This window comes from Abrus precatorius, unplaced genomic scaffold, assembly GCF_003935025.1.
Source record: "Abrus precatorius isolate BTA unplaced genomic scaffold, Abrus_2018 Scaffold7, whole genome shotgun sequence".
NCBI classification, from domain to species: domain Eukaryota; kingdom Viridiplantae; phylum Streptophyta; class Magnoliopsida; order Fabales; family Fabaceae; genus Abrus; species Abrus precatorius.
The window spans coordinates 32,258,755-32,286,695 of NW_020874417.1; the positions used below are offsets into that span (position 1 = coordinate 32,258,755).

General features: G+C 33.7%; 4 protein-coding genes across 16 annotated transcripts; all 4 read right to left on the bottom strand.

Moving 5' to 3' along the window:
• Positions 1 to 42: 42 nt before the first annotated feature.
• LOC113871318 (short-chain dehydrogenase TIC 32, chloroplastic) lies at positions 43 to 7,076 on the bottom strand. 5 transcript variants are annotated; one of them, XM_027508362.1, is made up of 9 exons: positions 6,156 to 6,465; positions 5,116 to 5,347; positions 4,835 to 4,914; positions 4,375 to 4,528; positions 1,745 to 1,823; positions 1,018 to 1,102; positions 720 to 766; positions 359 to 413; positions 74 to 273 (listed from the first exon to the last, which is right to left on the bottom strand). In XM_027508362.1, exons 1-9 carry the CDS (start codon positions 6,340 to 6,342, stop codon positions 269 to 271), a joined length of 924 nt encoding a protein of 307 aa, XP_027364163.1. In that variant the 5' UTR covers positions 6,343 to 6,465; the 3' UTR covers positions 74 to 268. The 5 variants fall into 5 exon arrangements, 4 of the variants coding, with proteins under 4 accessions (XP_027364162.1, XP_027364163.1, XP_027364164.1 ...); XM_027508361.1 differs by having other exon boundaries at positions 43 to 413; positions 6,156 to 6,463; XM_027508363.1 differs by lacking the exon at positions 6,156 to 6,465 and adding an exon at positions 6,816 to 7,076 and having other exon boundaries at positions 74 to 413.
• A 1,427-nt stretch (positions 7,077 to 8,503) lies between these two features.
• On the bottom strand, positions 8,504 to 9,665 carry LOC113871320. Its single transcript, XM_027508365.1, has one exon. It carries the CDS (start codon positions 9,395 to 9,397, stop codon positions 8,654 to 8,656), a length of 744 nt encoding a protein of 247 aa, XP_027364166.1. The 5' UTR covers positions 9,398 to 9,665; the 3' UTR covers positions 8,504 to 8,653.
• Positions 9,666 to 11,242: 1,577 nt separating this feature from the next.
• On the bottom strand, positions 11,243 to 19,200 carry LOC113871317. Of its 4 annotated transcripts, XM_027508358.1 has the most exons (11): positions 17,628 to 17,840; positions 16,790 to 17,012; positions 16,401 to 16,528; positions 16,207 to 16,251; positions 16,070 to 16,123; positions 15,434 to 15,535; positions 15,131 to 15,334; positions 14,118 to 14,203; positions 12,009 to 13,003; positions 11,822 to 11,890; positions 11,380 to 11,743 (listed from the first exon to the last, which is right to left on the bottom strand). In XM_027508358.1, the coding sequence occupies exons 2-11, from the start codon at positions 16,968 to 16,970 to the stop codon at positions 11,631 to 11,633; spliced, it is 1,977 nt and encodes a 658-aa protein (XP_027364159.1). In that variant the 5' UTR covers positions 16,971 to 17,012; positions 17,628 to 17,840; the 3' UTR covers positions 11,380 to 11,630. The 4 variants fall into 4 exon arrangements, with proteins under 4 accessions (XP_027364157.1, XP_027364158.1, XP_027364156.1 ...); XM_027508356.1 differs by lacking the exon at positions 17,628 to 17,840 and adding an exon at positions 19,134 to 19,200 and having other exon boundaries at positions 11,243 to 11,890; positions 16,401 to 16,537; XM_027508357.1 differs by having other exon boundaries at positions 11,243 to 11,890; positions 16,401 to 16,537; positions 16,790 to 16,970.
• LOC113871315 (U-box domain-containing protein 32) lies at positions 18,603 to 26,734 on the bottom strand. 6 transcript variants are annotated; one of them, XM_027508350.1, is made up of 10 exons: positions 26,219 to 26,734; positions 24,675 to 24,805; positions 23,972 to 24,093; positions 23,327 to 23,431; positions 22,711 to 22,838; positions 22,445 to 22,560; positions 22,008 to 22,145; positions 20,959 to 21,486; positions 19,687 to 20,436; positions 18,603 to 19,262 (listed from the first exon to the last, which is right to left on the bottom strand). In XM_027508350.1, exons 1-10 carry the CDS (start codon positions 26,394 to 26,396, stop codon positions 19,083 to 19,085), a joined length of 2,376 nt encoding a protein of 791 aa, XP_027364151.1. In that variant the 5' UTR covers positions 26,397 to 26,734; the 3' UTR covers positions 18,603 to 19,082. The 6 variants fall into 6 exon arrangements, with proteins under 6 accessions (XP_027364151.1, XP_027364154.1, XP_027364150.1 ...); XM_027508351.1 differs by having other exon boundaries at positions 18,723 to 19,262; positions 24,675 to 24,802; positions 26,219 to 26,667; XM_027508352.1 differs by having other exon boundaries at positions 18,763 to 19,262; positions 19,687 to 20,432; positions 20,991 to 21,486; positions 26,219 to 26,667.
• Positions 26,735 to 27,941: the final 1,207 nt, after the last annotated feature.

Sequence of the window (27,941 nt, forward strand, 5' to 3'; positions counted from 1 at the left end):
TCCATATCTGTGCATGCATTCGATGTAAAGCAGAAAATGATTGAAAGACCCAAATTGGTATAATTTTCGCACGGTAAAATATTGGAGGAGGGGCATTAAATTATAATTTGTAAGCTAGAAATTCATGTCTATGCAATTTAGGAATCGGAATCTCTTTAAAAATATATTACAGCCAATCATATAGTTGACGCTCTTCATTTAGTATAGTAAATATGCATATGCCATCTCCATTGACGAGTAGCACTTGGGCAATTCTACTTGATCAAATTCATGCTGAAATCCCACAGTTTCTTAGCCAAATCAGGGTCAGTTCCCTGTGAGGTTGTTGTGGAGACATTACTGTCTGAAAAGTACTTACCACTAATTCCTTTCGCTTGTGGGTGCAATGCTACATAGCATGATGTTGCTGCTCCCTGCATTAAGGTTGGAGAAGGTGAACAAGAAAGGTCAGAAGAATCCCATATTAAACATGAGGAATATTTGAATCCTCTTCTGGGTGAATTGAACCCTTATGGATACTGTACCTAGGTGAATCGTCAATTATTTACTGTTTGTTAATTTCATAAAAAATGTTTTTAAGTGTATTAAATATAATTAAAAACCAATAAATGTTTGACAACTCAAAGGAGAATCGATCGTCATGGAAAAAAGATGGGTACTAGAATAATACTCTAAAGAACAACATAATGTATGTTGCAGTTCATGCTGATTTCATTTACCTGCTGGACATTTTTAAGCACAAGTCTCCCAATCACATTAATTAGACCTGCATAAATCAAACAAAAATATACCCATAAAAAGCTACTGTCATTATCATTATTAAAAAAAAGGAACAAATTTCATAGACATAAATTGAAATAGCAATTAACTGCTGTAAATTAAGAAGGCCTTTTCCGAACGATCATGACCAGTTGCGCCCGCATTTCAATATGCAGAAGGGCCAACTGGTAGAGCACTTGATTACGACCAGCATGTAGACAGGACATGATTTCACAATCAGTACAATGTGGAAATTACCGTTCACTGTGCTGTTATAACGGAAAAGATTGGTTGTAATTGATCCTGGATGAATAGAATTTGCAGTAATATCCACCCCATCTTCCTGATCAAGATGCAACACGTAATATTACATACATCAAAGACAAATGGTGTGGCAAAACCAAAGCGCCATCTTTACTCATAAAACAACGAGAAAGAAAGTTAACAAGATGATTCTACGATTGAGCCTTTTCACAACAAATTTCTAAAAGAAATCCTAATAGCTCATAATTAAATAGTTTAATTCCTTAGAGCACAGTGAACATAGTGGATGAAAAAGAAGAAACAAATATGGCACAAGTCTAAATCTGCTACTCTAATGCAGCCTACCAAGTAAGAATGCAAAAGATAACTACAATCCTTTTCAAAAATACTATAAAACTGTTCACATTAGAACCAACGCTGAAAAAGTAATTAATTATACTTAACAAAGGTCATGCCAGTTGCCACTGTCTAATTAAGTTCAATCAGAAATTTCAGCTTCTTAACCAACTGACAAAAGCCAAAGAGGCAATGAATGAACACATCAAACTAAGGACATCTGTTTCTCATTAATCAGCCAAAAGTTGAAATAAATCTAAGATAATGATGTTAGCTTATAATGTCTACACGGCCAGGTAAAATGTTGCATTATGGTAAAAAATACTATAACTATTTGTCCTGATAATATGTAAATAACACCACTGTATAGGAGAAGCCAACACACCTTGAGACGTTTGGTAAGTTCATTTGCATGCAAAATGTTAGCAAGCTTTGACTGCCCATATGCACGCCAGCTGTTGTAACTGAACACAAGGAACCAAACATAATTACATATGCATAACACTTCTCCAGTAGACAAGATACTATAGGAATCATTTTTTCTTGCTTAGTTTTTCAAGCAACTAAGATGAGTCCATTGTTTTAGCTGTAAACAAGGAAGAAAACATAATCAAATATATGTAACACTTCTCTTTTCAACAAGTACTATAAGAATCATGTCTCTGTTTAATTCTAAATGCAACTACGATGTGCATAGGAAATATGAGTACCAAAGATACATAGAATAATCACAAACTTAAAAGTGAATAACATTTTTTAAAATAAAACAAATATTAGAGCTGATTGCATATGATAGTTGTTATGAATAGTTAGAATAGATGTATTAGGATTGCAGTTTATTTTAGTATTATAATAATAGGTTTGTTCTAATAGGGTTACATATGTATCCTTATAAATATAAAAGTCTCTACACATTGTAAAATATCTAATTCCAGCACACTAATCTGTCTCTCTCTCTATGCTTTTTCTCTCTTAATCTCTATATGGTATCAAGAGTCTTCTAGGTTCTCTCCTTGGTCGCCGCCACCACCCCCACTGCTGCCACTACCGCACCACTGCCGGAAAAAAAAAGAAAATACTCAACCTCGACCATTATCTCTTCAAGTGTCAATAGATCCTATACCTTGACTTTTTTATTGGTATCTGAAAAGGTAAGAGATCTTGCACATATCTTATTTTATCTTATGTGATGTCTGCTCATTTATCCTCTACACCTAAATCCTTCATGACTGGTGTAGACTCTTTCTCTATTCCTAAGACCCTTACATATGCCCCCAGTCATGATGGTTAGAGACATGCTATGGAGGAAAAAATGTTGGCTTTTGAGACGAATGATACTTGGAATTTGGTTTTTCTTCTTGAGGGCAGACAAACTATTGTTTGTAAGTGGGTTTACATTGTGAAAGTTAATCCAGATGGTTCTGTGGCTTGTTTGATGGCACGCCTTGTTGCAAAAGAGTATGTCCAAACTTACAGCGTTGACTACACTGATATGTTCTCTCCAGTTGCAAAACTCTCATCTGTTCGCATCTTCATCTCTCTTGCAGCTATGCATTATTGGCCATTATTCCAGTTAAATATCAAGAATGCATTCTTACATTACAAGAGGAGATGTACATTGAGCAACCACTTGGCTTTGTTGCTCAGGAAGAGTGTGGAAGAGTATGTCATTTAAAGAAGTTATTATATGGCTTGAAACAATTACGCAGAGCATGGTTTGGGAGATTCAATGACTTAATTTTAGAATTTGGATTAGTGAAGAATAAGAGTGATTATATAGTGTTTTACAAACAGACTAACTACGGTTGTATTTTACTTGTTATTTATGTTTATGATATTATTATTACATGTAGCGACAAAGAAGAAATCAATAATCTAAGAAAATTTCTTCAAACCAAATTTCAGACAAAAGATTTAAGAATTCTGAAATACTTCTTGGGTATTGAAGTCATGTACTCCAAGCAAGGAATCTTCCTTTCACAGAGAAAATATGTCTTAGACTTATTATTGACTGAGATCGGACTAAAAGGAGCTAAACTATATGAGACACCTATAGAGCCAGGAGTGAAACTGACAGTAGATGAAGTTCTTTTTACAGATCTACAAAAATACAAAAGATTAATAGACAAGCTAAATTACTTGACTGTCACATGACTAGATATTGCTTTTCCAGTGAGTGTTGTTAGCTAGCTTATGTCATCTCTGACGAATACTTATTGGGAAGCACTCATCCGCGTTGTGAAGTATTTGAAAAAAGCACTAGAAAAAGGAATTGTATACAAAGATCATAGACAGGATTTATGAATAGAAAATCTAGTACCAGATATTGTGTGTTCTTGGAAAGTAATTTAATTTCATGAAAAAGTAAGAATATAGGGCAATGACTCAGACTACTTGTGAGTTAATGTGGTTGAAATATATGCTGGAAGAGATAGGATTTGATAGCACTAAGCCTATGCAACTTTGGTGTGACAACTAAGCAGTGATGCACATTGCCTCAAATCCAGTTTTTCATGAATAGACAAAACATATTGAGACATATTGAGATAGACTGTTGCTTTATTTAAAAAAAATTTAGCAGAAGTTTATATCCATCTCTCATGTTAGGACAGGCGACCAACTAGCAGATGTGTTTACAAAAGCTTTAAATGAGACATGTAGCAATTATATTTGTAACAAGCTTTAATATCTATGCTCCAGCTTGAAGGAAAGTATTATGAATAGTTAGAATAGTCGTATTAAGATTACAGTTTATTTTAACATTATAATAACGGACTTGACCCATTAGGGTTACATATGTATCTTTATAAATAGAAGAGTCTCTACACATTATAGAGTATCCAATTCTAGCACACTAATTTGTCTTTCTCTATGCTCTTTCTCTCTTAATCTCTACAATAGTAAAATTGAAGTCTCCAGCATAAGTCTTCCTTTCCTCTTCCATTAAAAAAGAAAAAAAAACCTGTCAGCATACATTGTCATCATGGTTTAAATTTAGGTTACATAATACAGTACCTTGATTGGCCATTGATTTTGTCAAAACGAATTCCTTCAGAATATGCAAATCGGTGAGCCTCAGAGGATACATTAACAATTCTTCCTTCTTTCTTAGCTTCACGCGATGTTTTCTTCAGAGTGTCCAACAAAAGATTTGTCAGGAGAAAATGGCCTGCAAAATTATATTAAATAAAAACAGCAGGATTAAGATCACCACCACATCTTCTCAGTCTATGCACCTACAGAAACAGTAAAATAATTACTAGATGTTTAATGCAAAATATCCCTTAATTATGTAGGTTGAGACAGATCATAACTCATAAGTGTAGTTATACACATTTCATGTTCCAATTATGTGAAAGGATAAAATATTAGTAAATTTGAAACAATGTCACTATAAATGATCAGATGGATTTTCAAACAGAAAAACACTCAGTTGATTGGACCTTAGAATAAAACAGTAACATTTTCAACATACCTATGTGATTTGTGGCGAACTGTAGTTCAATGTTGTCTTTGGAGAGAGTGAAAGGGCATGCCATGATTCCTGCATTGTTTCTTATAATGACAAACAAACAAACAAACAAACCAGAAAATAATATTACTCCTTAGTTTCCTTGAATGATCAGGATCAAGAGAGCTCAATTAGAACATAGGCACACACAATGGGAGAGAACTAGTAAGTAGTAACTAGAACTTTACTAAAAACAAAGTGAAAATAAAATTGATAATGTGATCGATGTCATCTCCTTTTCTTACATCAAGATGTTCAATGGAAGTCCAGAGGACTTGTACTCAGATGCAAATTTCTTGACAGACTCCATTGAACTGAGATCTAACTCCATGGCATCAACTTTAGCTGAGGGAATCTCCTTAAGTATTGTTTCTTTGACATCTTTGCCAGCAGTCATATTTCTGACGCCCATAATCACATGGACACCACGCAAAGCAAGAACACGCGTAGTCTCAGTGCCAATACCACTGGATGCACCTATTATCATAATGTCCACATAGCATGTTAAAACAATGGCACATTCCAAGAACTTAACATAGTATGCATGTATGATCAAACAGAACACTAAAAACTGTCTGCAAACTTCAACATTTTGAGATTCGAGTGCAGTGAAGCACAAGCTATGCCCGGCCAAAGACTCTTCTTTTTGTTCCTGCATTAACTGAGATGTAGAGATGCAATATTCTTGGGGTATATTATACAGACTCAACTACAAAAGGCATTAGTTCAAAGTCGGTTTTGGATCTTCATCGAGAAAGCTTGTAAATCACTCCTCAAGCCTATGCATATATGATGCAAAGTGTTGTTTACTTACAATTTTAAAAATCAATTCTCACACATTCAATGAAAAATTATGACTAAAATCAATTTTGGTATACATCCCAATTTCATAACGGTTTAAAATTAATTCTAGCAAAATAAATTTCAACTTTAAAACAGACAGGCAAAATTCTATACACATAGTAATCAAAACGCGTATTCAACAACAAGGCATGCCCAAAAACACATTAAAAGATGAACAAGTATTTAGGTGAAGAAATCTACTGTATAGCCTAGCTAGCTGGGTTTAAAAGAAGCCACTTGAAAAAAGAAACGGAACATTTTTCAATTTGTTCAGTCCATTAGTGAAATGGATAGATGAAAAAAATTTCATTGAAACATAAAAACAAAAAAGAGTTTTTTTAGGACAGAACAACATGGTAAAAACTGAATTTTCTTTTCATGGAAAAGTTACCCAATTAAGAATTATTAAAGAAAAGAAGATTTAGATTGGGAGGGAGCAGACCAGTGACAATGGCAGTGAGGCCAGTTCCATCGATGCCTTCAGTAACTTCTTCTGCAGTTGAAGATGATGAAAACCCAGAAGCTCCTTTCCTGCTGAATGGCCACATCTTCTCTCTCTCTCTCTCTCTCTGACACAAACTCACTATCAAATCAAGAGTACTGCGATTGCAAAGGTTGCAACAGTACATGCAACTAATATACCAGTAGCCGATAACTGCTAACCAATAGAAACACACAACGTGGATTCATATTATTACTTCTCGGGTAATATGAAAAATGTGATATTCTTTTTAAGTTTTTAAAATTTTCTAATTACTGTTTTTTTTTTCTTTCAATTATAAACCTTTTTAATTTATCTTTGTAAAATATTACTTGAACTAAAAAAAAGTTAAATTTTAGATTTAGTTTTTCCTTATTTTTCAATAACAGTGACATGCGAATATTCTCTGAAATATATATATATATATATATATGATATACTTTTAATATGTTTTCAATGTTGGAAAAACTCACATTTTATTATCTGATTTGAAAATTTAATCACCATAACAAAAGCATAAAAAAATTAATCTAAAATTTATAAACAAAAATCTGTATAATGCACAAATATCATCATTAGTTTAAACTAACTAGGATGTGTCCAAAGTGCCAAAAGTGCTACCATTGGATTTAACGGTTCTTATACAAGCTGGATTTTTGGTTCTACGCTGATGAAACGAGGTTTAGCAATAACTGTAATTTGGCTTTATGCTGATGAAACGAGATTAGAACAGTTTCTAAACTCCTCCCAATAGAGTAATTTTCATGTGAGCACTGATGCAGTGGTCCACCTCATTGTTCGCGTGAAGCTTCATCAATTTCCATGTTCGGAAACCCGTCTTGGCTCATTTTACGGTGGTCTTGCGTTGTGATCAAGATTCCCGTGATGGTGATGCGTGATGCGTCATCGAGATGTAATTTCAGACATCGAGCGACTACGAATCCCTATATCATTCGATTCGACCAATCTTGTGTTGTGTTGTGCGCTCCACGTAAATCTTAATGTACCTTATAATGGCAAACATGTGTCGGTGCAAGGATACTAGAAAGTCTGCCTTGTTTTTATGGTATCTTTGTTTGGGCCTTGGGCTTGTTGTAGGTCTCTTTGTTTTTCAGTGGATTTGATATATTGAACAAAAACTAAAATTTGCATTGTTTTATACTTTATGTATTATTACTTGGATAATCTCAACCCAAAAAAAATTACTAGGATAATATTCAAAACTTTGAAAAAATTTTAAAAATTGTATTAGATTTTTTTTAGTGTTCAACTATATATATTGAAATTAGTATTAAAAATTAATACTATTTTGAGAATGAAATAAAATGTAATAGTATTTCCTGTTTTAGAAAATTCAGGGAAGTGAATTTATTTTGTAGAAAATACAAGCTTTTATGTTTATTTTTATCCTTTATTATAATTAAAAAATAAATTTAAACAATTAACTTTAGAATTTTGATGCATAAACAGAGTATATGTTCTAGTTTTCATTTCCACTTTAGTAAATTCATAATTTTTTTTGTTTGTTTTGCATATAGTAATTTCATGAGATTGTCTAACAAAAAAAAAAAGAAATAATAATAGAACGATGCCAAGGAAATTTATAAAGTAATTAAATTTTATCTAAACAAATTAGAACAAATAAATTTTGTCCATGTAGATAGTTTAGTGATATATTGTACTTGCACTTGACATGCGTAGATGAAAGTCTTCATCTGACTCAAACTGTGGATGGTTCTATTAAATAAATAGAGGAAGAGGTTGCCATTTTTTTGCCAACAACTACCTTCCGGCATATATCATCCCCTACCTTATTGGACTTCATACTAGTATAAAGGTACCAACAAACTTTATATTTTTCATGAGACCAATTATAACTTTGAAAGAACTCATGTGATGAATAATACTTCGATTCATAATTTTAATCTCTATCATCTCTTTTGTCCCTGTTTGTGTTGGGCATTCAAGTGAATATTACACAAACATCTTATAGCATTAGGTTTGATAGGAATGTTGTCATTATTAATATTTTTTATTCATAACTTTAATCTCTTCCATCATTTTTTCTCGTGTTGAAACATAAAAGAGGATTAAAATATAATTTTTTATTAATGAATCACAAATAAATCATACACACACAAACAAAATAAATACCACATCTAACCTAAAATTCTAGAATATTAAGTTATAAATCCTTATTATGTTGCTTAACTTAATTTGAAACTTAGCTCGTGCTTGCTGCTGGCTGCTGGAGTATCTGTTCCAATCTTTCTAAATGACCAATGCAAAGAACAACAAAAACAAAATATGCCACGTAGGAGAGTACACATCTCTGCGGCCAAATATATTTACTATGTAAATATCATACACCAACCAGCAGGAACTTAAGGTTCAAGACCTTAAACAAATAAAATACATAATACCCTATCAAAACATAAAACATGCCCCCTTGTCCTTGTTCACTTCTCTTTGTGGCCAGAGTAATACAACTTAAAAACTTTTGGAAGATAAACAGGCAAAAGAAATCCAAACAAATTGAAACACCAGAAGGCCATATTAGCTACAGCAAGTGCTCTCCCAACATAGATTCTCCTATCAGATCCACTGTGCTGTTCATCAGCCTTGTAGATCTCACTCCTAAGCCAATCAACAATAGTGAAAATCCTCCTTGAGTTGTAAAAGACAGGCACAAAAGCTCTTATTGGAGTTGAGAACCTTCCAGAGAATGCCACCCCTTCCATGAACACTTGGCTAGCCAAGAGAAAAACATGGGGTGCTGCTGCTTTAATCCCATGCTTATCACCCTCAAATATTCCCTGTAAGATATAAGCTATGGGAGCATATAGTCCGATGATGGCCCCAACTAACACATAAAGGCGAAGAAGCTTGTTTTGTGGGTTGAAAACTGATGGTTCATTTGATGGGTGAAGAGATGGGAAAGCCACCTTTGATATAAAGTACATATAAATAATGGAGAATACCACGAAGGCAAAGTCTTCAGGACTTACCATGCCACTGGCAGATAATACAATGACCAAAGCCAAGCAATTGAGTTGGCGGAAAGAGAGGAAACCAGCTTTGCGTGGAGTGGTTTGAGGTTTGTGAAGATTCTTGAGTGAATGGTCCTGCTGTTCTTTGTGATCAATTTCATGTTCATTTGGGAGGCTAATGTCACAGCCTGTTGGACCAACTCCACCTGACATTTTGTTCAGCTACTGAGTGAGAAGATGTGTGAATAAAAGGAAGAACTATTTATTGTTGGGCTACTTTGCTTTTTTCCTTGATCTGTGAGCAAAATGGGAATCTGGGTGGCAAGAGGATGTGATTAAAACGATGAGATGGAAATAACTGAAAATATTGGAAGCATTTTACCAGGGAAAATTGGGTATGAGAAATGTGGGAGAATAAAGAAGATAAGATTGGATGGTGCGGTGGGAATGGTGGACAAATGGCAGATTCATATGAGATTGAAGGTAAGGGTGATGGTGTGCGTGGCATATTTATGTTTATAGTTGTGACACGTGTCCTTAGTTAATTGTGGATGTTAATCACAAGTGTTGGTGGCCTTGAGATTGTTCGGTAACTTCTAACTATAACAATGGAAGTGATTCACTCTCGACCACGTGACGCGAGCAGTCTCGGGAAAATCACCAGTTTATATTCAGAGGCCTCCAAACCATGTTTTTGACGTTTATCTGTGACTCGCGAGAAAGGATTAAGCGTAGCCTTAGAAATAGGCATTTTTGTGTCCATACGGAAAAGACATTTGGGACAACTACCTCGTGCCTGTTTGGGTACACTTTTGTGAGGAGAGCAAAATAATCAATTTTTGCATAACGCAAATTACAAAAGCTGCATAAACAGGCTCCAAAGATTGAATAGATAAACTCCAAATTTACACACGAGTTGAAAATTCAATAATTAAATATTGTATTATATCTTCTGATGATAACAACCCAACAAGAAATATTGATGAAAATTTAAATACTTTTTCTTTCCGATACATGGTTTACCGGTCGAGGCATTCTTGTTCCTGATCCTGTGTGCGCCCAGTTTAAGTTAGGTTAAGAACTGCGCGGCATACTTCGGTCCTTGTAATTTTGCAGTACTCTTCGCATCCTTCCTTACACATAAACTCTATGCATTTAAAAGGATTTATAATTTTTCAAAATATTAAATTTTATTTTTAAGAAATATTTAACTTTATGAAAATAATTTTAACTCTTATAAACCTTCATTTTAATAAATTTATAGTCAAAATTATAATATAATGTTCTGTGTAATATTGTTTCTGTAATTTTGTTATTCTCAACCCTTAAACTTAAATTTTAAACTTTTAAAAAAATAACTTCGACTCTTTAAGTTCTTTTAATAAGAATAATTGTTAATATTTTTTATTTTAAAAAATAAAAATTTATTTTGTAATATTTTAATTATCATTTTTTATACTCTTATTTATAATGAAATTTACGTTGACAAAATATTCATTCATTACTCATATAAGTAAATATATTTATTTGTTTAATATTTAAAACATCAATTTAACCACTTAATATTATAAAAATTTTTAAAATATATTCTAAATATTATCGTATAATAAATTTTTATTAATTTTAATATTTTTTTAATTCAACGATAAGAGGTCATTCTTAAAAAAATATCATACTTTTATATCTCTAATATAATAAATAGATTCTTTTCTAAGGTAGAGCCGTACTTAATAATTTTTTTACTTATCTCTAAATAAATATGATAAAAAATTAATAAATAATAATTTTTAATAACAAAAATAATGAATTTTAATGTATAAATATATTAAATTTTATGATTTCTAATTATATATATACATTTTGATTATTTAATATTCTTCAACATATATTTTTAAAAACATTTATTTAAACACAATCTTTTTATAGATAGTTGAAATTTCTAAAAAGATATATTCACATGATTATGTGACTATTAAATCCACCAAATTAAAGAACTTGACCACTCATATAAAACTGCTGAGAATAGAGACAATGAAAGAGTGCCAGGGCACACTACTCAGGAATTCTGCTTTGTCTCAGTAATAGAATTATTGACCAATGTAACAATTATGCCCGGAAAAAGGGTAGCAGGGAAAATTGTTTGCCAGTTAAAGAGGATGCCCTTTGTATCCCAAGAGAAAATAAAGGATGCCCTTTTATAATAACTAACCAAGTTTATTACACAAAATTTTGGTAAAAATGCCACAAGAAAAAATAAACTTAATGCACAAGCCCCCTATGATTTGAAGGAAAAGGGCGGAATATAAAAAGACTTTCCGGCAAAACCTTCCTTCAATTTTCTGACAGAAGACCATCGATAAAACTGGAACCTCTGCTAATAAATTAATTGGCGAGAAATCTCTGCGTATCTCCCATAATTAAATAATCCAATTTCTTCAGTTACTTCTTACTCGGTTGCTGTTTTTTGTTTGGGAATGTACTTTATCTTGATTCCCTTGTCAGGCTTCGTTCTGGGTTTGGTGGGTTCAGCAACTCCGGAGGTTGCAGGCAACCGGTTCTCTGTATTTGCAAGAATGCTACATCTGTCCGCATTAGATGATGGACATGCTGATTGGTCACAATCCTTTACCAGCTGGCCTCCACGAGGTTCAAAATCAGGTGAAACAACCAACTTCACATGGTTTGATGAGATAGCTTCTTTCCATCCTGCACGACAATGGTTTTGATTATGTCGAAGAAGTTAAGACCAAGCCAAGAATTTAATCACACTGCCAGTACGGCAGAACAAAACAAACATGGAAATGTATCAAGTAGTAAAGCTTACTTTGTGCAAGAAAGGCTTTGGCAGCATGGCTGGATAACCGTAAACTTCCTGAATCTATATTAGCCCCAGTATCGGGAAAACTGCTCCCAAAATCAATACCACTACCGTTTAGACTACACAACCTTATATTGCTTGAACCTGACGAATTTTGGTCATATTTTCCATTAACTACATCAGCTTCTGTCCCACCACTTTGAAGTGGCAATGGATCTTTAGTTCCATGCTGACTAACAGGCCTCCAAAACTTAACTGTTAACCGACTGTTGCCTCCCTGAGAGGAATCGAGTTTCATTGGCTTCTCCTGAGTAGTATTCTGCTTGGCCAGATTCTCTACCAAGCAGTCCCGCTGGGATGCCACAAAATTTCCTTCTGACTGACCGCAATTACCCAGACTAACAGACACAGATCCTATCAAAACTTCATGATTCTTACCTTTCTCAGGTTCTTTCTGCAGTTTGGCTTTTAAAACCACCCCATTAGTTTCTGGTTTAGGTTTTCGGCTCCAAACTTTACTACTATTAACTATAGGAGCTGCCCTTTGATCACGATTGATTCCATGTTTTTTAATAACTCCAAGCTTTGACATTTGAGAATTCTGGCTTGCATGCAAACCATTGGCTCTAGCCCATTGCGATTTCGGCAGCCCCTGCCGCCTGGCAGCCACTGTGCGCCGGCGATTATGTGTTTTTGATATCTGTCGCTTTATATACTGATCAGAGTCACAATCATACCCTGACAATGTATCCCTTTCTATACCTTCATTAATGTCTAGGCAGAGAGGAGTTACATGAGATGAAGGGGAATGATCCGCAAATATATCTGGATTATGTGCTTCAAAGTCACATGTACCAAACGATACTTCTGCTGGCGATTCATCGTCTCCTGTGCTGCTTATGTTCGCTTTAATTTCTGAGTAATCTTCGAGTCGTTCCCTTGCCTTGTGTTCTTTCTGTCTAAGCTTTTTCTGGCGTTTCCGCTCTAAAATCTCAACTTGTCTATAAGTATAGGGAAAAAAATAAATAACGAACCTATTCGTACAATGACTGGTTTACAAGAGAGAATATTTTGACCAACATCTTTAGTACGTTATTGGCTTTGCTGAATAAACAACTTAAAAACAAGATTATTTTATCAACTATCCAAAAATAATTAAAACAATGTAGATTGCAACTTTATTATATAGCACATCAAGAGTGACAAAAGTCATTATAAAATCAGACGAATGATAAATATTAGTCATTGCATAATCATATTATATGTCAAGTTTAAGTCTGCTCTGGTCTCTAGAAGTATCTATAAATCAGCGAACAGCACAGTGGGTAAACTCGGTGAAAATCATTATGGTGCTGTCTGTGCAGTTGGACTGTTCACTTTTTGCTAAAACTATGCTTTTGTGTTATGCTGTGTGATTATAACACCCCAGTCTTTCTTAGAACCTGATTCTTGTTTATCAACTGGAAATTTGTCTCTCTCAATTGCAGAAGGGCCAGTAAAACCAAGTTAGATTCTTTTAAGCTTTGTTTGTTTCAATGGTTATATGAATTCCCTCATTTCAGCTTTTAAAAAAATTATAAAAAACGGTTATGTTCAAGCTCAACCTGAATCCTAAATTTCATTCAATCAAGGTGACTTCCCTGTAAAGGAGGACGATAAAAATCAAGCACCCAAAACTATAGACAAACTTTTAAAGCAAGACAAAAATAAATTGAAGATTAGACTTCACCTTTTGAATTTTGCTAATTAGTGTCTTTAAGAAATTAAGAATAGAAAATTTTCATTGGAAATCACATTGGGATGTACTGAAAATCACAAGAGGAGGTGCATTAACAACATTTTTTGACAAAAAACTTTTTTGCTTTCAATTTCTTAACCAGTGCCCTGGTTAACATTTGCCATACTTTATATATATATATATATATGAAACTCAACCCAACAAGCCCTTGAAATATTTGCCATTCCTCAAAAACCTAAAAATTGAAATGAAAATCAAGAATCACTCAGAGCAGACAACATGACCTGATATCAATAAAGCCTAGAAAAAGGAAGGATTCGGAAAAGGCATCACAAAGGATAGATTCAAGGACGAACAAATTATAGCCCTAAATATACCTTTTCTGAGCAGCTTCCTCCTCCTCCACCAGTAGCTTTTGGCATCTCAATGCTTCAGCATCCTTGTCAGCAAGCCATTCCTTCACCTATGTGAAAGGAAATTCATATTTTATCATTACTGTAACTAGGACTAACTAAGAAAACCACAATTTTTGGGTTAGTTATAATAGAATAAGGTCTGATGTAAGCAGATAACAAGCATACAACATACAGGTATGCCGGGAACTTTGATTTCGCTGGGAAATCTTTTTTCTTCAAAATCAAATCATATAACAAGCTATGTGCTGGATTCATGAGTCAATTCCTAAAAAGAGACATAACATTAGAATTGCTTATGCTTTTCAGCAGCCTCGAATGCCAAAATATTGTTTCACATTATTTTCCCCTTTTTACTCTTCAATCTCTCTTTTGTGCAATTGTGGAAAATGGTACCTAAATACATCTCTACAATCTACCTATGTAAACTCTCAATCAGGATTGAAGTGTGGACTGTTGTGCATCTAAACCAACCTTTTAGACCCTTTCTATGAAAATTACTTTAAAAGCAGCACAGTAAAACATGGGTCGGGTGGAACAACCTTCCTTGGGAAGAAATCCACCCTTCCTTGGGAAGAAGCCAAAACGAATAGGGATCATTTGAATTGATCTTGTCCCATTATCACCAATAAAGATACAACAGAAATCTGATTGAAAAACCACTGTTTTGTTCATAGCTAATGTTTGATATAGATGAAGACTGCATTCATACAAACTAAAGGTTTTGTTAATGACCAGCACTCCTAAAAACTATCACTAACATGCCCCCTTACACAAGTTTATGCCATTCAATGAATCATGCAACAAATAAACTTAACTTATAGATACCAACAAAATTACATTGGTGCCAACCCACAATCTTGTCTAAAACAGAGGAAAATCTGGCAAAATCTACATGAGAAAGAGCAGGGGGGTGGGGGCAGGAAGAGAAATTTGTCGGTAAATGGAACAAAATTTAATTTAGGAAAAGCAATTACCAATTTCTGCTCCAGCAAGAAACTTGTGCAAGCAACTAGGTTTTTTGGTTCGAGACCAATCTTTCCAGCCTCTCCATCAAAAACATATCTTTGCATGGACACTGCTGATCCACATAAAAATGTTTTTTCACTAGAATCGTCAAGGATACTGAACAACTCTTGGGAAGATATAGGAAAACTAGAAGGTCTGGATTGAACAATATCCTGTAAACAATTTAGATATATTGGGTTAATATACCAAAGGAAAGTAGCGGAAAAAAATAACCAGCATGAATAATTGAACAAGACAACAATGTTTCTTACCAAAAGAGCTGAACCAGACCTCAGATAATACTGCGGAAAGGAAGAAAATCCTTGTTTTCTTATAGTAGTCAAAGCCTTTAAAATTGAAGACCCTGGAACTTCCTGAAAAGCATTTTCAATGGGGGAGAAACAAGAATACCAGGTAATTTGATTAATTAAGGGGAAAAAAAGGGATAAGTGAAAAGCAATGAATAAGAGCTGAAAAGAAGTGAACCTAAAGAGACAGCTGAGCCATACGAGGTTCTAAAAGTCATTTTCATGATTGAAAAGACACCTATAACCTTTCAACAAACGGAAGAAAGTTTTCTAATCTATATGGCAATTAAAAGAACTTCAACAATCAAACAAAATTCAGCTAAAGAAACTATAGCATAAATGGAAGAGCATTTTATGAAAGAATTTAATGTCTCCAAAATCTTATAATATGACAAACCAACTAGAGCTCATCTTATTTGAATTGAGAGTGTGAAGAAGTGGATTGGAGAGGCCTCATGCACTCAATTGCCCCCCACTTTCATTCTACTAGTCATAACCTAATATATTTGACATATCACAAGTAGGCGAGCAAGGCAAATCACAATAAAAATATCTTCAGGTAGAAAAAAACTAGTCATGCAAGGAGCAAAAAGGTACTACCTCCAGCATCACATTCTTGAATGACGCAACCTCCTTTGCCTCTTCTACAGAGAGCTACACAAATTAGGAAAAATCAGCACATGGAAACAAGATGTATTCTTCATATAACTATAAAATTCATAGTGATGAAAAATTACCTTATCCCAATATGCCCCCAAAAGATCCCTATTTTTTTTAGAGTCCTACAATGGGTAAGAAGCAATGAAGCATTAGGCAATAATGAGGAAGAATAGGAAAACAAACAAACTAGAAAATACACACGGGGCCAAAGCATAAACAAAGGGCACTACTGTGGTAGGTGACTGCTTCTAGTTTTAGATATAAAGATAACCTTATCAAGCTTTTTCAGTCGATGGTGTACTCGTATATGTCTTCTATAATTAATTGGAGAGCAAAATTCTCGAGAGCACTTGTCACACTTCTGTAACTGAACCTTCACAGGAGAGAGCAAAGGCCACCCTGGAAGTTCTGTCAAACAAATGAGATTTTATTAGAATGTCTGTGTTTAGAATCAGATGCACCAGAAACAATTTTAAAAGCTATTTATGATATATTTTACATATAATTTTGCCAGCCTTGAATAGGCCAGTAGGGAACACTAGTGTCCACATGGCTAACACATTTCCTTACCCGATAAAGGTTAAATTTATACAAATTGATGTTACCTAAATGCCCTTAAAATGACCCCTCAAATATAATCTCTAAATTAATTTCCAATACCTTGCTGATCTAAAGCATGAAGTAATTGAATCCACTGTACTGGGCTGTCACCGGCCCTGGGAAAGGAAAGGAAAGGTTCTTTTCCAATTGCTTGTCTGATTATAGTATCTAAAGAATCATTTCCGTCATCTGTTTTTGTGAAATCAGAACTGCCAGAGGCCGTGAGTTTTGCAACTGGCATCTATTCAGACAAAAAGTTTACCAAGAACTTTACAAGTTCCCACTGCAGAAAACATAAAATTATACACGTAAAAATGGGAATAAATTTAAAATCAATGGAAAGAAAAAGATGTAAGTTACACATATTCAACAAATTGAATTTCAAAGTAACTAATAAAATTTGTCAAGACATAGTCAGGAGGGCGCGGGAATGATGCAAATTGCATATTCCTAGACCGATGCCAAACTAACAAACAAATAAATTGTCACACGCCATATAAAACTGAAAATCAAATCTCGTAACACATTAAGTCGGAGAAAAAAATAAAAACATATCGAAATTCAACCAGTGGACAATAGATCGATGTAGAAATTACACTATAATCATGTTCGCTCACTTCATTAACAAGGAAGTTTATATTCTCGCATTCTCAATTGGTATGCACTCAAAACCCCCAATTAAATTACGATTCACTAAACCAAACACAATTATCGACCACAGTAATCACGATCTTTCGTAAACATAAGCTACCTCACATGTTGAAGCTTCTCTTTCATCCTCAACTATTTAAATGCTGAAAGGTAAACATATTAAAAAAACTATAATAGAACAATTTCAAAGAACGTGATCTACGATCGAGTTGGAGAAAGTTAAGTAAAGTGACAGCGGATCACGTACAAGGGAGGAAGGATGAAGAAGAGATCGCTTGGAGGCCGGAGAAATTCACTGATGACGATCCGAAAAGAAAGCGCAACAGGCTGCCAAGGGATTGAGAGTGTTTGGCTGGAAGGAAAATCGTCGAGAAAACGCGAGAAAATGGCGTATAGGAGAGAACTCTCTGTCGTTCGTGCAGGCTGCAGTAGTAGTAGGGCGAAAAACGTTTCTAACAAGAAACAATTTCAAAATCAAAACATAAATTAATAAAAATAAATTCTTAAATAACTAATTATTATCGTTAATACGGTGAAGATTTAAACTACGCGCTCGTGTTGCGCGTGAAAGTACGTGGTATTGAATTCTGCTTCGGTCTCCGGTCACAACTCACAACCCCGCCACTTTCATTCCAAGGAGTGAGGGGGCACGTGATTGTTTGAGGAACTGCACGTGGTTTTCAGGTAAACGTCAGCGTCGTTTCAGTCCATTTCGGGATGGAATTAAACGGCAACAACATGGACAAGGGTTGGCCCCTGATCTTGTCTGTCCACTCTACAATTTCAATACTAGCATCCGGATGTTGACATGATATGGTAAATTGCATCCTCCAAGTCAGGTCATGGAGAAGATAAACTAGCACATGATATTGGCAATCAATATTAATTATTTTCCTCAGTACTCTAAATTTTTACTTATGTAAAGTATTAATTAAAGTATTCCATAAATCATATTACACATTTATTGATAATTAAGGATAAGTTACTTTGAAAACTTAATTAACCTTTGTTGTAATTACATTTCTTTTGCACAATCTTTTGCTGTAATTACATAAACATTTCGTAATTAAAATGTATTTGTCTAATTTGAAGAGATTAATTATAAATTTCATACCTTAATTATATCTAATATGTTTGAAATACTTCAAGGCATCCAAAAAATGGGGAAATAAATGATAAAAAATAGAAAGATTAGAAATCAATCAACAGAAAATTTGAATAAATTAAGTTTCGAAACACGTGTGATATTTTATTGATATCTTGGAAAAATCAGCAATCAAATTTCCTTTAAAAAGAAAGGGAAATTTCATGACTAGTTTATATGTTAATCATTCAAATTTGGCGAACTTTTTAAAATGCTCATAATAATGAATAAGGCTTCTTATATACATGATAACCCCTCAGTTTAGAAAGGTCTGAATCAAGGGAAAGGTTTACTTAAAAATTTCCCTTGCCCTCTCTTTTCCTCCCTTCTCCATCTGAACTTGCTATCAAGGTATTAGGACGTGACACTTTTAAAGTGGAAGTTTCTAAAGTAAGAGAGTAAGGGTGTATGGTGATCTTAAAGTGCATTAAAATCTGAAGTTGCTAAAATTCATGTGCGAATACACCCTTACTTGCGCACTTTAGAAATTTCTTTTACAGGATAAGTGTGATTTACACCAGTATAATATGTGCAAGTATAATGTACGATGAAAAAGGTTCACTGTTGTTGCCACTCCTGAATTGCATTATGCAGAGCATAATTAGGTACCAAATCTGTGTGTTCAAGCTTGAGGTTTGTCATGGGCGAAGTGTCGTGACCACTATTCAACCATCCACTTATTGCCTCTGCTTCATATGTAAAGCCATCTGCAGCTATATATGGATCTTCCATTACTTCCTGCAAAACCGAAAAAACAAACACTATGATTATCATTAATAGGAAAGTAACCCTACGGAAACCCAATGCTATAACAACTATGATTGTGAGAATAAGCCTGCTATTACAACTGCTAATTTGCAAGAGGTGGCAGAGTAAGGAATAACCGGACCACCCCTTAATTGCTTATATAAAATAATAGTGCCACACAACTAAAACATGCAGAATCATTTTTTCAGAATTCAAACAGATTTGAGAGTGATTATTGGCTAAGTTACAGTTGTAAGGATCACTAATCTATCCAATCGTTAATAAGTATGCTAACCTGTTCTGTCAAAAGTTTAGACCAGAAGAAGAAGCCCTGGTTATCTGGCAGTTTCCTTAATCTATAAACTATTTTTCTCTTTTTTAGAAAAATGCATTTGGAACAATTTATGATCTTCACCTGGAGAATGGGGCAGACAAAATGGGAAGGAGCACGTTGAAGCTTCTTTGAAGTCAAACATGGTGACATGTTGATGCAAGTAGCTTTGAATGGTTCAAGAACACTCCAGATTTCTGACACAAGGTCTGGCCGGTTCAACCAAGTCTTTCCACAACACCTCAATGCTAAATATGCCAGCTGTTTGGTTTGAAAAAGTGGCCATTCACCAGCTGAAATGTCCAATATTGCTTTAAGGTTTTCCTTTTCCAATGCACATTTCATATCTCTAATTAACCCCGAAAGTGGTCTTCCAGTTAGAAGTTGTAACAATATGATTCCAAAGGAATATACATCTGATTCTGGTGTAAACTTGCCAGAGACAAGATACTCTGGATCCACATACGCCAGACTTTCATTCAAGTTATTACATACTGTGCTTGTGTCAACTGAATCCACACCTTGCTGGACTAAAGAAGGAACGCCCAAGTCTCCGAGTTTGGCAACAAAATTAGCATCAAGGAGAATCTTACTAGGTTTCAAATTCCCATGGATAATACAAGGCTCACTGGAGTGAAGGAAGATTAGAGCAGAGCATATGTCAGTAGCAATGGATATTCGAATTTGCCATGGAAGAGGATTCTTGTCTTTGCGGGCAAGGTGGCTTTCAAGGCTTCCATTGTTTAGGTACTCATACACAAGTGACCTAGACTCTGCACAGCTTCCAATTAGTGTTAACAGGTTTGGATGCCTTACCCTACTCAAAACCTCTACCTGAAATTCAATCAACAATATAGCCAGTGCAAAAAAAATTTTGAGTTCCTCGCATTAGCAGAATCTACAACAGATACATTCAATCAAGTTTTTGGACCAATCACTCAATATAATTTAATCCCATAGATACTTGAAGATCATAAGCTTGGAATTTTTAATATATTTTTTAATTGGATAAGAGGAACCAATTAGAACAAGCTATAAAGTTAAAAGAGAATAGAACTCTGAAGACTTAAAGTTTATTAAAAAAATCGACCATGCTGATAATTCCTTTCTCTCAAAAATACATCAAATTACCCAAACATCTTTAGAAAATGAGTCGGGTAGAATACGGTTATGAAGTGTTCCCATCATATTATAACATGACACAGAAATCCTTTGGAAAGAGTAAAAATGATAAATATTAATCAAGTAAAAACTATAACAAACCATTTTAGTTTTTTAATGAGCATTACTGCATTACTGATACTCTAATATTCAGACTATCAAATAGACACTATTTAATAGACAGTATAAGAGTACCTGATGTTGGAAGTCCAATTGGCTCTGACAACCATAAGAGGGTAACATTTTAATTGCAACATGCATGTTGCGAAGCAGTCCCTTGTAAACACTTCCATACCTTCCCTCTCCAATCTTCCAAGATGGATCAAAATCATGGGTTGCTTCATTGATTTCCATGAAAGAATATGCAGGGAATTCTACCCTATAAGAGAAGGCAGTATGTGTTTTCCCAAATTTTCTCAGCATTTTGACTTCCCTAACTGCATTTGCATGCTCTATCCGAAGCTTATCTCGTTTTTCCCGGAAACTTATCAAGAGATCCACAGCTGATATGATTTTTTCCTCCAACTCTGTTACCGTATGCTGGGACTCAGAAATTTGGTTCTTAAGTGCTGAATTTTGGTCTTGGACCATATGCAATTCATCCATGATTTCATTTCGCTGATTCTTCATTTCCTGTACTTCTTTGTTTTCCATCGCCAATTGTTCTTCAACTTCTTTTCTTCTGCTTATCTCCTTAGCGCACTGGCCTTCTAATGTTTCATCCTGTAAAAATCCAAGTTGAAGCAAGTTTCAGGAGAAGAACAGAATCATGTTATACATATATGCAAGCATGCTTGTCTATATGGACAAGGACAAGCAAAGGCATTTGACACATCAAAATGTTGATTCTTTATATCTGATAATTTGGCTTTTGTTTTAACCCATAGTATCATTTACATAATGTAATGGTGAGAAGGATGCAGGTGATGAAGGCATTGTGTCTGATCATCTGACCCAATTTGAGAGGAAAATGTTTGTCCAAAATATCTTTCTATATTGAAGAACTAAAAAGTCTAAACTACATCCAGCCTTCTTCAAACTGACAAACCATGATCTTTGAGCCAGGTTAACTACAAAGTAGTCAGATGAAACATACTATTTTCTTATTTTAAAATATTATACCCCAAATAGCAACCAAGGAATGAAATTTAAGAAACCAACCTGAGACACCATTAGAAGAAATAAACTATCTTTTATTTATTTTTTATTTATCTAAGTAAAGACATAATTTGCTTGATATCAACCTCCATAGTGCTGTTTCCTACTTTCCATCTCTTTAATGCCTCTTCATATCCTTTTCGTTTCATGCTCTTAGCATCTACAATAGTTCTTTCCAGTCTACCATTGACTTTACTTTCTTGTTCCCTCTCTTCTTTTTCCTCCTGCAAAATCATGAACAATTTTAAATTTACCAATTGGTTTAAAATGGAAAGAAGATGCCAGACTAGAGATAAAAATGAATATATTTTTCTAGACTGAGAACAATATCCAAAATCCTTTCAATATACTCTCTGATCTTCTACAAGAAATCATAACTTAACTTTTCAAGCGCAGATTCATGAACAAAAAGTTCCTACAGTCCTACCATAAAACAGTAATAGCACACCAGAAAATGTAAAGGGAAGCATGACAACAGAAGAAACTTCTATATGATGTTTGAAGGAGAACAATCACCTCTCACCTCATGAAACAGAAAATCTGCCAACTTTGACCTGTCCTTGACACTATTAAAAGACCATTTTGAATTTAATGAATGATAGGAACTGACACTTTTGACCTCCTCCATATCATCAGAATCTGCACGAACCTGTCGAAAGTTATTCCCCTAACAATCCTTATAGAAAATGATAAATGAGACTTGAGCTGAAAAATACCTATGCCATTTTAAAATTAATGATGAACAACTGAACAAACAAATAGAAGAAAAGAAATATATAGCAAGAATACCTAAGTATTTCAAAGCATCAGGAATTGATTCTGACTTAACCTTGTCTGATTGTTTGGCTTCTGTATTTGAAGTGAGCACCAAAAATGCAGGGGCGGTCTCTATGTCTGAAGTATGTTTACTATATACCCTGTTTTATTTTGCACATTTCACAAAAGTGGAGAGACAGTACTTGTTATCAACTGAAAGAGTTATTACCAACATTACATAATATGGTAAAAAAGCTATATGGAAAGATCAAAACTTGCTATAGAGCATCAAAACTGAAACAATATAATCAGCTGGAGTTTTGGTCCCATTTGTTCTTTTCCAGCACGAATTCACTTTGTCTTGTCCAAACCATCTTAGCAAATTCTCCCCATTTTATTGCACTAATTCCTTACCTGTAATGTGTTTTTTTCCTTACCTATTATTATTTATTTTCTAATTATAAAACCATTCAGGCATAAAAAAATTTGCAGACAAACAAGATTGAATAAAGCTGTTTCTTAACAACACATCCTTCTGTATCATAAACTGCTCTGCAGATACTGACAACGACACCCATTCAGTCCACATCAGATCAGACATTACAATCACGTCATTTCACTGCAAATGTCATTTTCATTTAATTTTTACCTAGTACATATGAGGTTGCCCTTGCAAATGAACCAAATATTACACGACAGCAATGCTTGTTCACGCACAAGAATAGCTTTCTCTGACTCTTGCTTAGCCAGTTTACTGCAATTTGAACCATATAGTTCAGACTCAGTAATGATTAAAGATGCAACTGACACAACTCAGTCACACTTGAAAGAAAACTCATGAAGTAATTTTTCATTTAACCAGACAAGAATATCAATTTTTATTTGAATATCCAACTCTGTGCTTCTTTTTTTTTTTTTTTGCATGGTATTATAAACTTGGTTAAACATAAAGCTAGTTCAGGTCCTTGTCAATATCTTCAGGCCAAGTGGAAATTTCTAGTGATAATTGTTTTTTCAAAACCAGAACACAACATGAACATCAATGTAATATTTTGGGAGGGGGATTAAGATAGAGCCTTATTTGAAAAATGAAAACATGAAAAGGGAAGCCATAAACACAATCCTATCGCAAAAAAAGTTGAGACAGAGATCGTCTAGACCAGTCAGTTATACTCTCTTTTCTTTAAGTAGCCCCAGTTTCACAGCACAAGTTTACCATAATTTCAAGAGGATAAGGAAAATGGAAAGTAATCAGAGCACTAAAATAAAAAGATACTGAGCTTTGGATTGGTACCCTAAGTTATATCTGTCTGCTGCTGCTCCCATTACAAGCCATCTAATGTTGTGTTGAGCAATAGCTTTTGAGATCCCTTTCTCAATATCATCCATCTCAATCAACAATTTATAGGCTGTTACCTATACACATATGCTATAATGTAAAAAAAAGTCTAGACTTCTTCAAGAAATGGTTACTAGCATTACAAGCATCTTCCATAACCATTACTTGCAACTGTTTAAAATTAAAAGCACACAAAAAGCTTTAGAGAAAGTAGTAACAACTTTATCGTGCTATCTACTTGCCATTAGAATAAAGGGAAAAGTTCAATTTTCCCTTCTTAGTGTCATGTACGTAAACTTTGATTCTCAATCTTTAAAAACATGCACCATGATCCCCACACATTAAAAGAAACTATTATATTTTTTAAGGACCAAAGTGGAGTTGAACATAAGTAAGAGAAGGTAAATTGAACTTTCCAATTTGAAAAATGGTCACATAGTTTGAGTGTGACAATTTCTGTTGATGTTAGATGGAAATTATGGAATGGCTAAAAGTCTAACACACACACTTAAAGAAGTTTAAGGATTATGTTGCACATTTTAAAAATGATAGAGGAACAAAATGCACGCTTAAATTGGATTTCTTTAATAAAATAAATACAGTTACACTACATATCAGCGCCAATAATTTTTCAGTGGAAATAAGAAAAAGATAATACCCCTCCTGGAACCAGAGTGAGAATGTATTGGTCTAGAAGTTCATGCACTGTTTGTCTTCCATGCTCCTGGAATGCCTTGATTGCATGGTCTTTGGGTTCAGAGTCTTCAGACCCAGAAAGAATTCTGTCCGCTGCCCATAGAAAAAAAATGGAAAAAAAAATGTTGATAGTTTGTTAAATGTTACCACACAATCAGATAAGACCTACCCTACCCAGGACAAAGATAGCCGGAACAAGCTTAGTATTTACTAAAGCAGTTGCATCAGAACCAGAAATAAAAGCCAGAACCAAAGTAGACGACATAGTTTTTTCTTCTTCTTTTTTCTCTATTTTTCTCATTCTTTGATTTTCAGACACAGAACTGTGCTTCACTAAAACATAATATTAGCATATATGATGAAAGAAGACAAATAATGAGTATCTGACCTAAGACATGTATTTAGTTTCTTTTACAATGCCTCCTCAATCCTTAAGCAATTACAGCAAAACAGCCATTATTTTTCATAAGCATGTCCTTTGCTGATATTTTCATCAAAGAGGGCCTGTTCTAGTGGAGCAAATGACTTGAGCTATTTGTGAACTTTCTTTTTTTTTTTTTTTACTAAACGGGCAAGCTCAAGCTTGGCTATAAGCTGTATTTTAATAATATAAATGAGTCATTCTCGTGTTTTATAAGTTTAACATAAAGGGCTCATGAAACTCATGGAGTGCGTGAGTGAATGTGCAACACAAAAAATGACAATTTTAGATAAGAAAAAGGTTATGAATAATAACAATTTACATATTTTATCCTTTAATAAATTCTAATTACTTGGGTTTTAACATATTCTTTCACTCTCTTTCTCTTCCCATGTTTACTTCATCTTAAAAATCTACTAAATAGTAAATTAATCAACTTAAAAATTCTTCATGAAGAGGTTCAATAAAGGTAAAAAATAATAATTCAACTAGAAATAAGTTAAACAAGAGATCAAACTTAATATTTTTAAACAAGCCAATCCCAAGCATTATATTTAGCCTGTTTGAATCAATGAGACAAGCTTAAGCTTCATCTTCTTTTTTTCCCAAGTCAAACTCGAGCTTCAAGTGCTCAAGATGACTCATTTACACTCTTATCCATGTTCTTCAACATGCTTATCACAAGTCAAACACCACTCCAATCAGTGAATCACCTAAACAGCTTCATCAATTACTAGCCATAAATGCAAAACGACACAATCCATCATTTGCTTTCTCAGCTCCACCCTCCAATCCAAGATTTCAATTCAGTATTATCAATCATCCTTTCTTCTTCAACAAGGGTTCTCAAGATTTTTTTTTCTAAGTGATTAAAAAAAGAGAGAAGAATCAACAGACACACGTTATCCAACCCAAAAACAAGATCCCAAATTAGCACTATTCAAACCCAACAAGCACCAATTTTCCACTAAAATTTGACACCTTTGTCAAACGATTGATGATGAGAAAACAACCACAGTCCACCAGACCAATAAAAAAAGTTTTACATTTATTTTAAAAAAATCCAAAATTGAAAAAGAACTTACTGAAGGAATTGGGTCGGTGAACATGAAGAAGGCAAATTTTTTTGTGTGAAAAATTCTTAGCAGCCCAATGCAACAATTGTTGGCTCTTCTCCACGTTCTTTCCCACCGCCACATACACTGTGTCTGTGTCTTTCACTCCCTCTCCTGAAATTGCAACCTCGTCTTCGATGCTACCCATCGGATCCAAAAACAATCGACTTGCAGGGAATCGGTGCAGAAACCGCGTTTGGTGGAATCGTTCCAAGTTGGGAAGACTCAGCGAATAAGGAATTGGAGGATGAACAAGTTAACGAGATAGAAAACACGACGCACCATAACAGTCAACAGGGAGTGAAGAGTGTAGGATTTGAAGTGAAGGAGACGCAATTGAAGTTGATTTTCGATGAAATCAGCGTTTAAAAAAGTGCTTTTCTTCTATGGTGGGTCCATGTGGATAGTGCGTTGGTGAACCGTGAAGCTTGAGGAGAAGAAGGACTTTGGATACGCATATTATCTTGAATACGGATTAATCACCATACAGAAAAAAAAATGAAAAAACAGAGGGAGTTTATTTTTTTTACATTAAAAATGAACAAAATTATTTTTATAATCGTGAAAAGAGATTAGAGGAGGGAGAAAAATGTGTCATAAAATTATTAGTATAATGAAGAAAGATGAGAATAAACAGTGTCATAAAAATTCTTGATTTATAGAAAATGATAATTATTGCAAAATAATTCTTGATTATTTTGTTAATAATTATTGCGGATTATATTGAATCTTGGCTACAGCTAATGATTCTTAATTAATTGAGAATCAATTCCAACTTGTTCTCCCACATTTGTTGCAGTGCTAATTTATAAATAAAAAATAATAATCAATTAATAATATAACAACATTCTTTTATGAGGATAACGACTTTTTTTCTGGTGAGTTAATGGTATAACAATATGTGCTCGTATAATGCATACAATATTTACTAGTTGATTAAACAAAAACAAATTACATTGAATTAAAGCAAAATAATAAAAAAAATAACTGAATGAAACAGACAATTTAATGCTGAATTTGAATAAATTTGAAAAACATGGACACTGATTAATCGAACAGTCTTGATAAAAAAAATATATAAATATATTATTGTATTTTAACCTGTTTATTTACATATTTTTTTATTTTAGTTTCAAACTTTCCTTTGTTCTTTTATTTAAAAATAAAATAAAATTATTTAGTTGAAAACTTATAAATTAAGTAAATAAATATAACTAATCAATGATAAAGTTTACAAAATAATAAAATCAATCAACTTACTATATTAAAATATAGATATATAAGTGAGATTTGACCTTCAATAAATTGTCTTGTATTATATATTTTTTATAACAATGACATATAATAATTAAGTACATATAATATGATATATTAACTTTTTTTTTAGTATTGAATATAAGATGAAAAATGTCTCAATATTCGTTTGTCTGTGAATTTAAAAAAAAATAAGAAACACGTTTAAGAAAAATCATTTTGATTGGGTTTAAAAACATAATTTTATAAATATTACTCTAATATGAAAAAAGTGATTGAAAAATATTATATAAATAAATATATTTTTATAAATAATACAAAGTTATAAATAAATGTATAAATATTTAGCACAAATTTTAAAAAGGTTTTTATTTTATTTTCATGTGAGGCAAGAGGTATAAAATAAAGAATTTTACAATTTGTTTTACCTCTCCTTTTA